The 14,848-nt window shown below is 37.0% G+C and overlaps 1 protein-coding gene across 1 annotated transcript in view; it reads right to left on the bottom strand.

The window, feature by feature from the left end:
- Positions 1 to 4,222: 4,222 nt before the first annotated feature.
- Positions 4,223 to 14,848, bottom strand: part of LOC136839380 (DNA-dependent metalloprotease SPRTN-like) — a 93,889-nt gene continuing 83,263 nt past the window's right edge. Inside the window, exons 5-6 of the mRNA XM_067105299.1 lie at positions 5,251 to 5,782; positions 4,223 to 5,215 (exon numbers count right to left, since the gene is read on the bottom strand). Coding sequence (XP_066961400.1) covers positions 4,281 to 5,215; positions 5,251 to 5,782 — 1,467 coding nt within the window. The 3' untranslated portion in view covers positions 4,223 to 4,280. The remainder of the gene's footprint in view (positions 5,216 to 5,250; positions 5,783 to 14,848) is intronic.

Genomic DNA, 14,848 nt, shown 5'->3' with positions numbered 1-14,848 from the left:
TCTAGTGTTTTGCATGCAGTAGCAAGCAATGTAAATTAATAAAGAAACAGTAACAATAACACAATAGATGCTGGTAAGCAAGTGGTGTACCCACTAAAACTACCTGGTTTAAAAAAAAGTTTGGCGCTCGATCCAGAGGCAAAAACCCTCAAATCGATATTTCCATTTAGCACCAATATATCCATAAGTACTATATACCACGGTCTGTTATCTTGGTGCACTACTGAACCTCCAGTTGATAATAAATGATTCCAATTGTACAGGATCTATGGTCTGAAGCATCAAGGTTGTCCGAACTTGTTCCTTGATAGGTCTCCAGCAGTATCATCAGTTGTTCATATTAGCAATCCTTTGACTTACTGCTCATGATGACATGGTTCTATTGCTCAAAGTTTATTCATCAGTGTAGCTGTAACCATGTCAACCAAGTGTGCCATCATCCTTCAACCTAAAGGCTGCTTTCTAGTATGTAATTAGTGAAAGGATGACTATGGATACTCCAGGAATAAAGGAATTATCATTTCCTTGATGCGCCTAGTGCTCAACTGGATGTAACCTGCTTCACCCTCGAGCTGACAGAGTTGACAGCATCTTACATCCACCTCATCTACTTGCAAGGTCAGATTGGCACTCAAGTGCAATCAAACACATTGCTTTAGTAATTGCATCTTCTATTCTGGGTCTACGTCTTACAACAACATGGCAATCACCTGGTGTATCAAAATTGACAAAATTGGCACTCATAAACTTATGTTCAGATTCTACCTCCCCGTATCAGGGTTTCAAATGTGCTATCAACAAACTTTCAGTGTCTCAAGCTTTGACATTCCATAGTGTTATGGAGCAATGTAGTGTGTGTTTCAGTGAGCTGTGTATTGATGGTCCATAACAGGTGTTCTTGTCTCTGGTTGTTATATAAGGTGCCTATTGCACTACTATCCATTTCAAGGACTGCAAGTCATCATTTTTCTCAAATATCTTTCAAACTAATTATTTGATCGAAATGGCACTTTGACACAGTGTACAAGACACCTCCTGCTAATTTTTGGTAATATAGTAGTGCATTGTTAAATGGTGTTAGTTAAGGCATTTACGTTTGACTTTTAAAGGCAAAGCTGCACGAGTCAGCAGGCCTAAACTATGCAATCGAACGCCCGCTATCCCGTATAGAGAGGAAAGAGGGGGCGGAGGTGGGGAGGCGAGGAAAATGGGTTAAGGTAGGGATGAGGAGGGAAAGGGAGAGGGAGGGACGGGATGGGGATAAAGGACGTTCGAATGCATAGTTTGGCGATGCTTGGCAACACCATGTAAGTCAAGAGTAAACACCTCAACTAAAACAATTTGACAATGCACTATATTACCAAAAATTAGTGGGAGGTGTCTCGTACACTGTGTCAAAGTACCATTTCGATCAAATAATTAGTTTGAAAGATATTTGAGAAAAATGATAACTCGCAGTCACCCCGTCCCTCCCTCTCCCTTTCCCTCCTCATCCCTACCTCAACCCATTTTCCTCGCCTCCCCACCTCCGCCGCCTCTTTCCTCTCTATATGGGATAGCGGGCGTTCGATCGCATAATTTAGGCCTGCTGACTCATGCGGCTTTGCCTTTAAAAGTCAAAAGTAAATGCCTTAACTAACACCATTAAACAATGCACTACTATACAGTATTACCAAAAATTAGCGGGAGGTGTCTTGTACACTGTGTCAAAGTGCCATTTCGATCAAATAATTAGTTTGAAAGATATTTGAGAAAAACGATGGCTCACGGTCCCTGAAATGGACATTAGGCACCTGTTTCTAGCTCTCATATATGACATCTGAGTCTCAGTAATACTTACATACAGGATTTTTGGGTCTTATCAGGCCATAAAGGTTGTTCATGTACTGGTGATCCTTAATGAATGCTTTTAACTCAGGATCCTGACTGACTACTCATGTTTCAGACTAAAATTGGGCATTCATATTTCAGGGTTCTCTACTATCACAGGCTCCTGACTAGGTGGTCATGACTGAGTGATGATGTAAAGTTATCACCTAAAATGTGCTTTGCAAGGTACACTTCAAGTTGTACTTCCATATGGAAAATGTGAGATTTATTTGCCACACCAACAACTCATTTATGACATGGATAAAAATCTTTTTTAAAAATTTCAGTTTTATGTGGCTTAGACTCCTTTGCTTATGCATAGTAGGCAAGGAAAAATACAGTACAGCATAAAAACATTAGTACAATTACCATATATAATCGTGCAGCGCAATATCTCGCATGTCGTATGACCCCAAATTTTCATGCAAGGTCCTTTTTTGAGAGACCAAATTACAATAGACTAACCTCTTTTCCTTCATCTCTTTATCCCATCTTCTGGTTAAATTAAGTTGAAAAATTAAAAGAGAATGATAAAAGTATTGTTAGTAATGCTATACTCGTTGCTTAAACGCATATAGCCATAAACAACCAAACTGAGAAACAGCTATTTTGCTATGATCAAACTGAACTGGATAACAACAGCTGTTTTGCTTGCATTTCAACCATCGTACAATAGTAAATAATTAACGTAGTTATGTTACAAATGTTGTTAAGTAGAATAGTACTGATATAGTTTTTACATTACAGTACAGTATACACTTATTTGCTATGGAGAAAAGATCGGCAAGGAAATATACTGTACTGCCAAATTTGAGCTGCAAGTGTTGTAGCCGAATCTGAGAAAACAATGTTCAAGCTACTAATAACTATAAATTATTGTATATTGGCAACATGGATGAAACTCCCCTAAACTTTGATATGCCAACAAAGTCGACTCTAAATAAAATTGGGGAGAAAAGTATTTTAATCAAAACTACTGGACGTGAAAGAACACATTTTACTGTTGTTTTAACGTGTATTACAAATGGGACGAAACTTTCCCCCATGGTTATCTTTAAACAGAAATTGATGCCTAAACAAAAATTCCCGAATGGTATCGTTGTCCACGTTCACGAAAATCTAAACAATGCAAATGGCGCATGATCGCCATTTTTGTATTTTACAACACAATAGTAATATGACAATACTTTACATACTGTACAATATTATTGGACACAGTGAAGTAAAGCGTGACTTTTTAAAAGATCCATGGAAAAAATGCATATTCATTGTTTGTATTTTATATTACGATACTAATATCTGCATCTTACATACGCTAATTTTATATCTTGTGTATGATGCCAACCCCTTAAAATTAGCTTCAAAATTAGGTCTTCAAAAGTCGCATGATACGCGAGTATATAGAGTACACTGAATATTGCTTTAGATATAGATTGGGCACACCAAAGCTAATCACACACTGCTGATGGACACAAACTAATCATTTTGTCAATGAAAAGTAGAATGCCAAACCAACTTAAAAGAAGGCTGAGCAGAGTTGCTGACTACGTAAACAAAATGCCTACCTTTTTCTCAATTAAACTTCAGAGCAAAAGGGGGAAGTCAGTGGGTTGTATATCCTGTTGGGAATGGGCAAAAAAAATCAGAAAGTAGAGTAATAACAGACAATTCCCATAAGAGTTTATATCTAGAGGTCTGCATTTTAAGAAAAGCCGCTAATATAAATTATAACATCAACAAGGGTCACTCAAAACAGAAGGGGACCCATGAATTCATTCTTGCACTGAAGACTGTTTTTTGGCTGATAACACACTGCCCCAGGCAACTAGTACTGAATATGAACAATAAGAGATTTGTACTCTGTATAGAGACATATATTTCTTTAAAATATAGTTAAAGGGAAGTTCAGAATAGTACTTCAATATAAATATACACCATTTGTAAAATCTATAACAAAAATAGCCATCTTATTTAAAGGCAGAATTGCTATTCCTTTTATAGCACACAAATTACCTAAAATTTACATATAAATACAATAAATGTGGCAATTTCAACAATTATACCTAAGGCATGTTTGATAAGATCTCAAGCAAAAGTTTATGAATTCAATATATCAACCACCAAGCTCAAAGTTATCATATCAGGTCACTTTAGAAGCTGTTAAAATTACATGGAATGGGGTTGAGGTAATTATAGATGATGAGTTTTGTAAAAACAAAATACTAGTACATTTGTTTTTCATCCTCAGAAATTACTATAAATTACAAAATTAAGGCACTTACCGTAAATAATAATATCCCTTCATAGTCAGAATGGAGTATCAGACTGGTATGTTCTCCTATTATATTCACAATCAATAGCTGACTTTAAGTGGTATTCACACATACATTTTGAAAGTAAATGACAGCTATTCAAAATTCTTCACAAACAAAACTCAGGCATTCATCTAAATGTTCATTGATCTTCTCTTCTTTAACCCTTTCCAGACATGAGGGACAAGACACAAAATCTTTACTTAACGAATCATTCATGAAGAGTTCCTTTTTATCCTTTGAGCTTTGGTAAGTTAATTTTTCAGGTGAATTTTCTGAACTTGACTCATCAGAATCTGTACAATACTGAAGATGTAACTGCATCTCTTCTAAGAAGACTCTTGACCCACAATTCCTACAATTGGTGGCTGCAAACATATCATCCCAATAGTCAGCACATGTTTTCTTTCTATCAGTTCTGGTAGCAGACAATGAGATAGAGACTTTGCTAGGATCTTTTTCTTCACTATCTAAAGCATCCTCAAAGTCAAAATCATCACCAAAGCAATTTCCCAAATGCTGATCATAATCTTCAAATGATACTGTAACACTGCAAATGGGGCATAAGGTAGTCTTTGAAGTACCAGGAAATGATGACAGGTCATTCTTTGTGAAAGATTTTCCTGAAGCTACCAAATTATTTTCAACAGATCTTGAAGTCTCTTTACAAGAACCAGTGGATGACACCAAATCATTTGAGCTAGAATGCACCATCATTCGATATTTACTGATATATTTTGCTAACCTTATTTTATCTGGTGTTTTTGACTTATAATCATAATTGAAATGTCTAGCACTTACTAGTTGTTGGTAATTTTTCTGGGAGTTTGAAGTTTGAACACATGACATAGATTTACTGTTAGTGTGGAAGGGTTGTGAAGATGAGGGTGATTCACTAACATGTGATTCTAAAGACTTTCTGGCTTCTCTGTATCTCTCCAAATATTTTTTAATCTTAATCTGCTTTGGAGAATAGCTTTGATAATTATAATTAATTTTTCCCTCTACATAGTTACCAAATGGAGCAGGATAACGTAACGGTAACGATCACGAGAATCATTCATTTGATAGCTATTGTATGAACGCTCATGATAAGACTCCCTCAGTTGACTTGCTGCTTCCCCTGATAACATTATGGTCTGCCTAACATTTGAATATTTATCACGAATTCTTTTCAGTACTGCATCTTCATCAAAACTTTTTTTTTGACAGGCAGCCTTTTTGCTAATCATTTTTCTTTGATTACCAGCTGTTCTTCGGGAAATTGATTCTTTTCTTCTAACTGTATCAGTAATGGCAGAGCTTAAAGAACTTGGGCCTGAACTGTCAAACTTCTTACAGCTTTTGGTAATTCGCCTTTTCTCAATTTTCTTTTCAATAATTATATCTTCACATGATGTGGATCCTGGACCTCCAACTTTATGGAAGGTTCCACCACACTCTAACTGATGCTGTGCCCACCATCTGTCTGTAGGACCAGGAGGACGCCCTATTGCTCGTCGCAAAATTCCAAAAAAAGGACGTTTTTTCACACAGGGACCATCGCACCTATACACATTGATTCGGTACTTGTCAACTTCCTTCTTAAAGTTATGATATATCTGCAAATAAAGAAAAACTCTGAGAACCTGACATATATCAAAGATATAATATTTTCATAGAGATGCAAACCAGTTCCTTAAATATACTATATTTCTTACAAGATTACACAGACAAGTGCTAAAGAGTTTGTAATATTCCTTTGGCCAGCTGCATTACTTTCTACCTCTTACTTTCATTTTTTCCTTTTGGTCTTTTTTCATATACAGTATCTGTCTAATTCATTTAACCTCAACTGGTTCCAATTTTCCATGCTCATTTAAAAACAAATCTTTTGGGAGAGCTTTATGAGAGTCTACATATATGACATAACTCTCAAAGGAGTTAATATTATCAAGTAGTTTAAGCAGACCACTAAGTCAAAATACTTAATATTCATAGGGCTGGCCTGAAGGGTTTGTCTTTAATATTAGAATTTTAATTTTATCCAGTAACTTGCAATTCCTTAAAACTGGATAACTGCAATTTCTAACAAAATTTCCCTATCTGATTTATTTCCAGAACTTGATATTTGTTGTCAGCTGAAGTTTGGGCATTCACTACAGCTGTTGGTGTTGACTGTATTCTCTGCATACAGGGATTAGGTCATGTGGGCTATTCACTATGGGTCAAACACATGACCAGTTTGAAGGCAAGATAAAATAACTTTGGCGTGACATTCTTTTTGGTTCAAAGAATGCCACAAGTCAGCCATGGGTTTGGTCTGCTTAACTGGTTCTTATCAGGTTCATCATTCCATAAACTGTGCTATTTATTAAACCTGGTGGGTTTTAGAGATGTTAATCACTGACTGGTATGGTCACATTTCATCTGGTCACAGTAATTGCAGCTTTGGCTGTATTTTCAGCATCCTTTTTCCTTCTGTGCCCACAAGAGCATGCATCCAACAAATTTCAAATTTTTCACCAGGTCCATATAATTATTTGGATAACAGTTCTGAAGGGCTTCAGTAGCACTTCTTGAGTCACTGAAAATTGCAAATTTCTGTGGTGGCATATTTTTAATAATCTCAAAAGCTTAATTTATTAAACGCTGTTCTGGTGTGAAACTAGAGGCATTATTTGAACAATGGAACTGATCTTTTATTAGGTGAAATGACAGCAAATCCTATACTTGTTAGAGATTTGGAATCATCAGTAATTAATGAGTTAAATTTAGGCCAAGAGGTTGAACAGCAAGATGGAAGAAAGGAAGTGGGAATGGAGGTAACACAAACACTGAGAAGTGGGCGCTGCCAAGGGCAAAAGAGAAGTTGCAGATGCCTACAGTTCACCATGTAAAGTGCATTGACAAAACAACCTGCTCTCATAATGCTGACACAAAGGGTTTGTTCTTAATGAATGTATTAGATCTTATTTAATATACTGCAATCCCTTAGAAATTTATTGCTGTATGAGAAAAAACTGAAAATGTTGAAGATTTTAAAAACTTTCAAGGATTTGTTTCCTGGAATTGATATTATATACTGTTGGTTGAAAACTGGACAATCACTAAAGATAAGTTTCACTGTAGGTGTTGTTCTGCAATCGCTGCATCAAAGGATTAAATCTTATGGGTTGCCTATTAAATACTCATGAGTCAGATGAGTGCAACCAGTTTGAAGATATGATAACATTACTTCACTGTGGCAATCTTTTTTTGTTAAGAACCACCCCACAACCCATCAGCTGGTTTAATCTGGTTTAATTTATTATTGTCAGATTCATTATTCCACAATGCCTGCCACTTATCAAAGATGATGGGCTTTTGAGATATTAACAAACCTCTGGAAGAAATATATATATTTGATCTAGTCATGGTAATTGCATTACTGGGTGCTTTATCAATCAACACCCTAATTTCCTTTAATGTGGTGACCTGAAATATATCTGCTTCACATACTCTCCAGAATGATAACTTAAATTTGTTGAACATAAAGGCTTTCAGGACCATTCTGAAAGGCCTCTAAGGCACTTCAAGAGTTCCCAAAAATTACAGTACACATTTCTTTGGTGACATGTTTTTAATAACAATAACTGCTGACACTAATGAAGATAATTCTGCTATGAAGACTGATGCATTGCAGTTTCAAATTCATTATCCATTTTCACAGACTGACTGGCTACTTGGCAGCTTTTAATTTATTGTTATACTGTCTATTGTGTTGGAGACACAGACACATGAGTTCATATTCTGATAATAATCTTTGCATTTCACTTAAATTTCAGTTTGTATTTTTGTTTGCATTCAACTTAAGCAATAAATAAATAAATGTATATATACATATGTATATATATATATATATATATATATATATATATATATATATATATATATATATATATATATATATATATATATATTTTTATAAATATTCTGCTGTTCACCCTCTATGCATTTTATTGTAGGAAAAATAACGCGAAGAAAGACAAGAAGGCGTCTTCGTGTATGCAGGGATAGGCTGGGTATTTCAAAAAAAGTATCGTCTTTAATTAGTATTAGGGGCATAACACCATAGGGAGAGTTCACCAAGTAACCTCTAGTAAAGGTGGCCTTAAGCTTCTTTTTCCCCTATTCTATGTATCGGCGATGTTTGTAGATTCCAGACTGCCGGAGGCATATAGTCATCCTGGTGCGAAAACAGCCCAACGCCGCCCTATTTTGACTGAAAGAGGTCAGAGAGAGGAACCAACTGTCTTAGGGGACACATGCGCGTCAGTGCTCCTGATAATTCTGTCCCTTTGTCCCTTTTCCATCTTTTATTTACTAAGTCAAGTGATGAAATAAAATCCCAGAACTTCCAGGCGTCCGTTGCAGTGCGCAAGCAGCCTACGTGAAGGTAAGTCTGGAAATTTTTGCAAATTTTTGTCGATTCGCTAGTATCTCTGTCTGTATTTCCATTTCTTTGTTTTTTCCCACTTCGCCACCATCTAAGATAACCCAGTGTAACCAATTTACTTTTACGAAGTCAAGTGTAAGAATAATTAATACTGCTTAGCGACACACAACTATTCCCAAGCAGTGAATAGGAATTAGGGAAGGTTAAGTAAGTAACTTTCAGCATTCAGGCAGCCTTGTGTCTCGACCCCATTGTCTGGAAGAGAAATAGCAATCCTAGTACCAAACTGCGTGATATATATATCAGCAGACACCTCCGTTGTGTATAACTTTACGTGAAGCAAAGCGAAAATTGACTGTGTCCGATGTGGGCGATAGTTCATGCAATTTCCTTGCTAATTACACATTCTTTCTTTGTCGGGTTTTCCTTGACTGGCGACCTTATTCAATTAAATAATTGTCTGTCTTTGAGGTTACTTTAACTTTAATTGACAGGTTACGTGTGTCATTGGCAACTCAAGGCCTCATAGATTACGTTAATTGACCAAGACCCACACGTAACAGTGGTGATCTACCCTAGGATCTAATTAATTTAGAAAAAGAATCTGGAGTAAAATTAATACATTAATTCCAAAGAAGAAAGCACAAGGCATAATATTACAGTATATATATATATATATATATATATATATATATATATATATATATATATATATATATATATATATATATATATATATATATATATATATATATATATATATTATATATATATATATATATATATATATATATATATATATATATATATATATATATATATATATATATATATATATATATATATATTATATATATATATATATATATATATATATATATACATATATATATATATATATATATATATATATATATATATATATATATATATATATATATATATATATATATATATATATATATATATATATATATATATATATATATATATATATATATATATATATATATATATATATATATATACACAGTAAACCCCCTTGTATTCGCGTTCTCACGATTCATGGGCTCACCCACTCACAGGTTTTTCTGTGGAACCTATCTAAAATTTATTCGTGGGAAAACTCACGTATTCGCAGGGTTTTCTGTGGATCATATCTATAAAAATATTTGCGAGGAAACTGCCTATTCACGGATAAAGATTTTTTGTCTTTTTCGTATAACAATAATCTGTATTTCCATATTATTTATTGCATAATAACATTAAATAATAATGTAAATTAATAATAATACTAAAATACATATAATAGTAATAGAAATTAAATAATAATATTATGTAATACTACAATGGGTACCTGTAATAATAATAAATAATAAAGTTAAATTATATGGGTAGTAACTGGTGATGAATGTTGATTACATATACAGAACTGTAGATGATGATGATGATCAATTAGCTGAGCAATACGATGAATGACGGGAGGCACTGTCACGTTAAGGTATTTGAACATGGCAACGAAGGTGGTACGGTAGGGCTGCATGAGTATTTTACCTTGTTCATGCTCAATGCAGGCGACAGCAATTAATGTCATGCTGTAATGGGCTGCTACTTCTCCGTGACGTTTGCCCTCTCTTAACATAATAATCATGTCTACTTTCTTCTCATCAGTCATTAATTGTAGGCTATTTGCCAGAGGTCTTAGAAGAAGCAGAGCATTTAGAGGACATCTTAATGCACGATTTAAAAAAATATTCTTAGTCCATAGTACTGTACACACAAAACACACAAACGAGAGATAGCAATGAAATGGGTTATACTGGGTCATTTGCTGATAATCTGCCGCTACTGTATATGCATGGTACTACTGTACTGCGCGTACATATACTAACACTGATATTCTGCGCACACAGTACTGTACATTTTATTAAATGTTTTGTTGTAGGATGATTTTTAAATATTGCCTACAAAAAGTGTTTTAGGATGATACGTAGTACTACAGGTAGTACATAGAGCATATCTAAAATATGTAAGACAAGAGGAATAGCAGGGTATGTATGTTTACGTCTGGGGTACGTAGCATTTTCATGTACGTACTATACTAAGTATATATTCATGACTACTGTAAGTACATTTTGTATGTGATTAAAAAAGATTTACTAATTTTCAAATATTACCTGTAATATATTAATGTAAACACAGCAAAATTTCAATAACATATATCTGTTTTTCTTATAAGTGCTTCACCCACGCCACCTCTCTGCAAATATATAAAGAACTCGAGATGCTGGACGCTGTGTACCCAGGACCAATGATACTCAACACACTATTGGCTGTTATCTGCAAAGCAGCCAATCCAGAAGTGCCATTCATTTTCCTTGGCACTCATTGGCTGTTCACTTGGCGCTGATTGGCTGAACATTCACGACCAACTCGCAAACATGGAATTCTGGGAGACCGCATCCACATCCTTCTCAGTTCATGCGTAGTTCGCAGGTCCTTCTTACCGAGTGAAATCGAGCATTTTTGTGTTTGATTTCTTAATCTTTGTGCATCAGCGGTATTCGGCCCTAAAATGCCTCCTAAAAAAATGCCCTGCTCCTTCTAAAACTTCTGGCAAAGAGTCTAAAAGAAAGAAGACTGTTAAGAAACTCAAGGAGAATGTAAAAGTTCTTGACATGTTAAAGGAGGGCAAAAGTTTTGCCGCGGTTGGTCGCCATTTTAATGTTAATGAGGGCACAGTGAGATATATAAAGAAGAAAGAGGGAGAGATACGAAAGTCTGCCAATATGAGCTACTTCGGTAGTGCAAAGACAGTTGTGACAGTGCGGGGGGGGATAAAACAATCGTGAAGATGGAATCTGCTCTGGCATTCTGGATAAAGGACTGCGGAAGAAGAATGTGCCCTTGCTCAACATCATTGCGTGAGAAAGCGCGACAACTCTACCAGCAGTTATCAACTGCTACGGAGCGTGACGTAGTACAGGCAGAGAAGGCGTTGAAGAAAGGGAATTAAACTTTTTAGGCTTCGATGAACCAGTGCCTACAGAAGCAGAAGAAGAAGAGGGGGAAGAGCCCCAAGCAGGAATCATCAGTGCCTCAAGGTTTCCAGGCCAGCAAGGGGTGGTTCCACTGATTTCAAAAGCGGTTCCACCTAAAGTCTGTTACTTTGCATGGGGAATCAGCTTCTGCAGACACTGAAGCAGCCGCGAAATATCCGGAGACCTTCAAGAAAATCATAGAGGAGAAGGGCTACCATCCAGAACAGGTGTTCAGTATGGATGAGACTGGCCTGTTCTGGAAGAAGATGCCTTCCTGGACATACCCCATGAAGGACGAAGCTAAAGCCTCAGGATTCAAGGCCCCGAAGGATAGGGTTACCCTCATCATGTGTAGGAATGCGGCTGGTTTCATACTTAAACCAGGCCTCATTTACAAGGCTGCAAACCCCAGGATCCTCAAGAATAAGAACAAGGCGTTGCTTCGTGTGTTCTGGATGCATAACCCTAAGGCCTGGATCACCAAAGTCCTTACAGAGTACTGGTTCCATCAGAGCTTCATCCCTCAAGTTAGACAATACCTGAACAACTTGGGCTTGGAGTTCAAGATGTTGCTGATTACGGATAACGCTGGTGGCCACCCTCTCAATCTTTATTACAAGGGAGTCCAGCTTGCATTCCTCCTCCCAACACCAACTCTCTCCTCCAGCCTATGGACCAGGGCATGATCCGTGCCTTCAAGGCACTCTATACCGGGAACTCCCTCCAGCACCTTGTGAATGCAATGGACAATGACAGTGAATTTATGCTAAAAGACTACTGGTGTAAATTCACGATTGCCACGTCTGACCATCATCAACCGATCACTGAATGACATGAAGAAGGAGACCCTGAATGCGTGCTGGAACAAGTTGAGGCCTGAATGTGTTCATGATTACAGGGGCTTCTCTCCTGAGGAAATTCAACATTCGGCCATTAATAAGGTTGTCCAGTTGGCGAGGATTCTAGGTGGAGAAGGCTTGAGGACATCACCGAAGATAAAATCGGCATCCTCACTGATGCCCACTCTGACCCCTGACGGACCAGGATTTGGAAGACCTGACAAAGTCTGCCAATGAGGAAGAAGAAGATCGCCAGGTTCAGGGAGGAGCAGGAGGAAGAGGGGAGGGCGGCCTGACTTTGGAACATCTGTCCCACGTTAAGAGAATGATCAAGGATACGCAGGAGTATGTTTCAACATGGGATCCTTATATGGAATGCTCCTTAAAGTTTTCAAACATCCTTGATTTAGCACTGAAGTCCTATAATCAAGCCCTCACCACCATGAAAAAGCAGCGACAGCAACTGCCTATCACTATGTTCATCAAACAGACGAAGAAGGCCCCTCCAAAGCCCCCCAAATCACCCGAAGTACTGCCTCTCAAATCGCCTGAAGAAATGCCTCCCCAATTGCCTGAAGTAGTGCCTCCCCAATCGCCTGAAGCAGTGCCTCCCAAATCAACTAAAGAAGTGCCTCCCGAAGCGCCTCCTGAAGGTGAAGAGGCGCCCTCAGATGAGTTGTAACTCCTCTGCTTTGCTGTGCAGTTATATCTTTATTGTCATTCATTGGACTGCACAGCTAATTCATCATCATCTTTAATCAACATTCATCACTGGTGAGTACTCGTATGATTTACGTATGTAGTAATCTTAATATGTACGTAGTGCTGTATTAAACTTTTTTAAATGTGCATATGTTTTTTTTTTTCTCTCTTTCTCTCTCCTTGTGAATTATGTATAAATATCAATGGTTCCCCTCTGAAAGAAAATGGGATGGCTTGCAACTGTATGAAAGAAAATGTGCGTGGTTGAATACGTAGGGGGGACTGGATTATTTTCACCTACAGCTGTAAGCCCTAAAATACGTATGTATATTTGTAAAGATAAAATGTTTAAGATGGCTTGGACATTATACAGGTATTAATATAATTTCAAAGATTAATAACAGTAATAAGGTAATAGTTTAATGAATATTTGATGTAGGCTGGTATTTTTAGGCATATAGGCAGTCCTTGGTTATCGGCAGGGTTCTATTCTGAGAGTGTGATGATAACTGAAAATCGCCACTAACCGGAAATCGTTGATTTTCGTGCCTTTTCAGTGAATTTTGGGTCTTATCGGCGCCAAAAAGCACTGATTTTCGGTTACCGCCAATGACCAATTATCGGTGCCAATAAGTGGAAATCGGCGATTTTCGGCGCCGAAAACTGCTGATTTTCGTCGCTAGACAAGCCCCGTAAAACCGGATCGCCATTAACCGGGGACTGCCTGTAATCTGGTGTTTGACCTTTCATGGTAGACAGTTATAAGCATTTTTAGAGGGGGGGTTCTAAGCATTAGCAGATTTTAGCTATTCACAGGGCCTGGAACCCATCCCCCCTAATACGGGGTTTACTGTGTGTGTGTGTGTGTATGTATATATATATATATATATATATACAGTGAACCCTCGTTTATCGCGGTAGATAGGTTCCAGAACTGGCACGATAGCTGAAAATCCAGCAGTAGGGACACCATATTTACAGTATTTATTTAACATGTATTCAGACTTTTAAAACCCTCCCTTTACATAGTACTGTTAACAAAACCACCCTTACAGTAATGTACAGATATCTACAATACGTACATACAGTACACAGGCACAAATGATAAGCAATAAAACAGTAAGTGAACATAAAAAATAGAAAGATTGTTATGGTGTGTACTGTACAATTGTACAGTATTTTACTCACCACGATAGAGTTGGAAGTTACAATAAAGCCCTCCTCAGTATGTACTGTTAACAAACCACCCTTTAATGTACAGAACACTTAATGCATGTACAGTACCCTAATCTAAAACAGGCACTAATATTAAAATGTTAGAATATTAAAGTATATAAAGAAATAAAGCTTGTTACTGTACCCACCATGAAAGAAGTTGAAGAAAACTTGAATGATGATGGCAATGAATTTGCTGCACAGTAGAAATGATGATGATGAAGCTGATGATGTCTTCTACTGTGCAGCCAATGATTGTATTTTACGTCTCTTCAGACTGAGGTGTCTTTTTCCTGGGACACCTCTTCAACTTCTTCCTGGGACACTTCTTCAATTTCTTCCGAAGGCATAGTAGCAGGAGGAACTGGCTCTTTTATGCGGCTGGAAGAACATTGTGATCGGAAGTTGCTGCCGCTGCTTCTTTTACGATCGAAGAGCATCCTGTAGGGAGTC

Source organism: Macrobrachium rosenbergii, chromosome 6, assembly GCF_040412425.1.
Source record: "Macrobrachium rosenbergii isolate ZJJX-2024 chromosome 6, ASM4041242v1, whole genome shotgun sequence".
Lineage (NCBI taxonomy): Eukaryota > Metazoa > Arthropoda > Malacostraca > Decapoda > Palaemonidae > Macrobrachium > Macrobrachium rosenbergii.
Note: the sequence above shows the minus strand (reverse complement) of the source record. Positions and strands in the feature narration are given on the sequence as shown.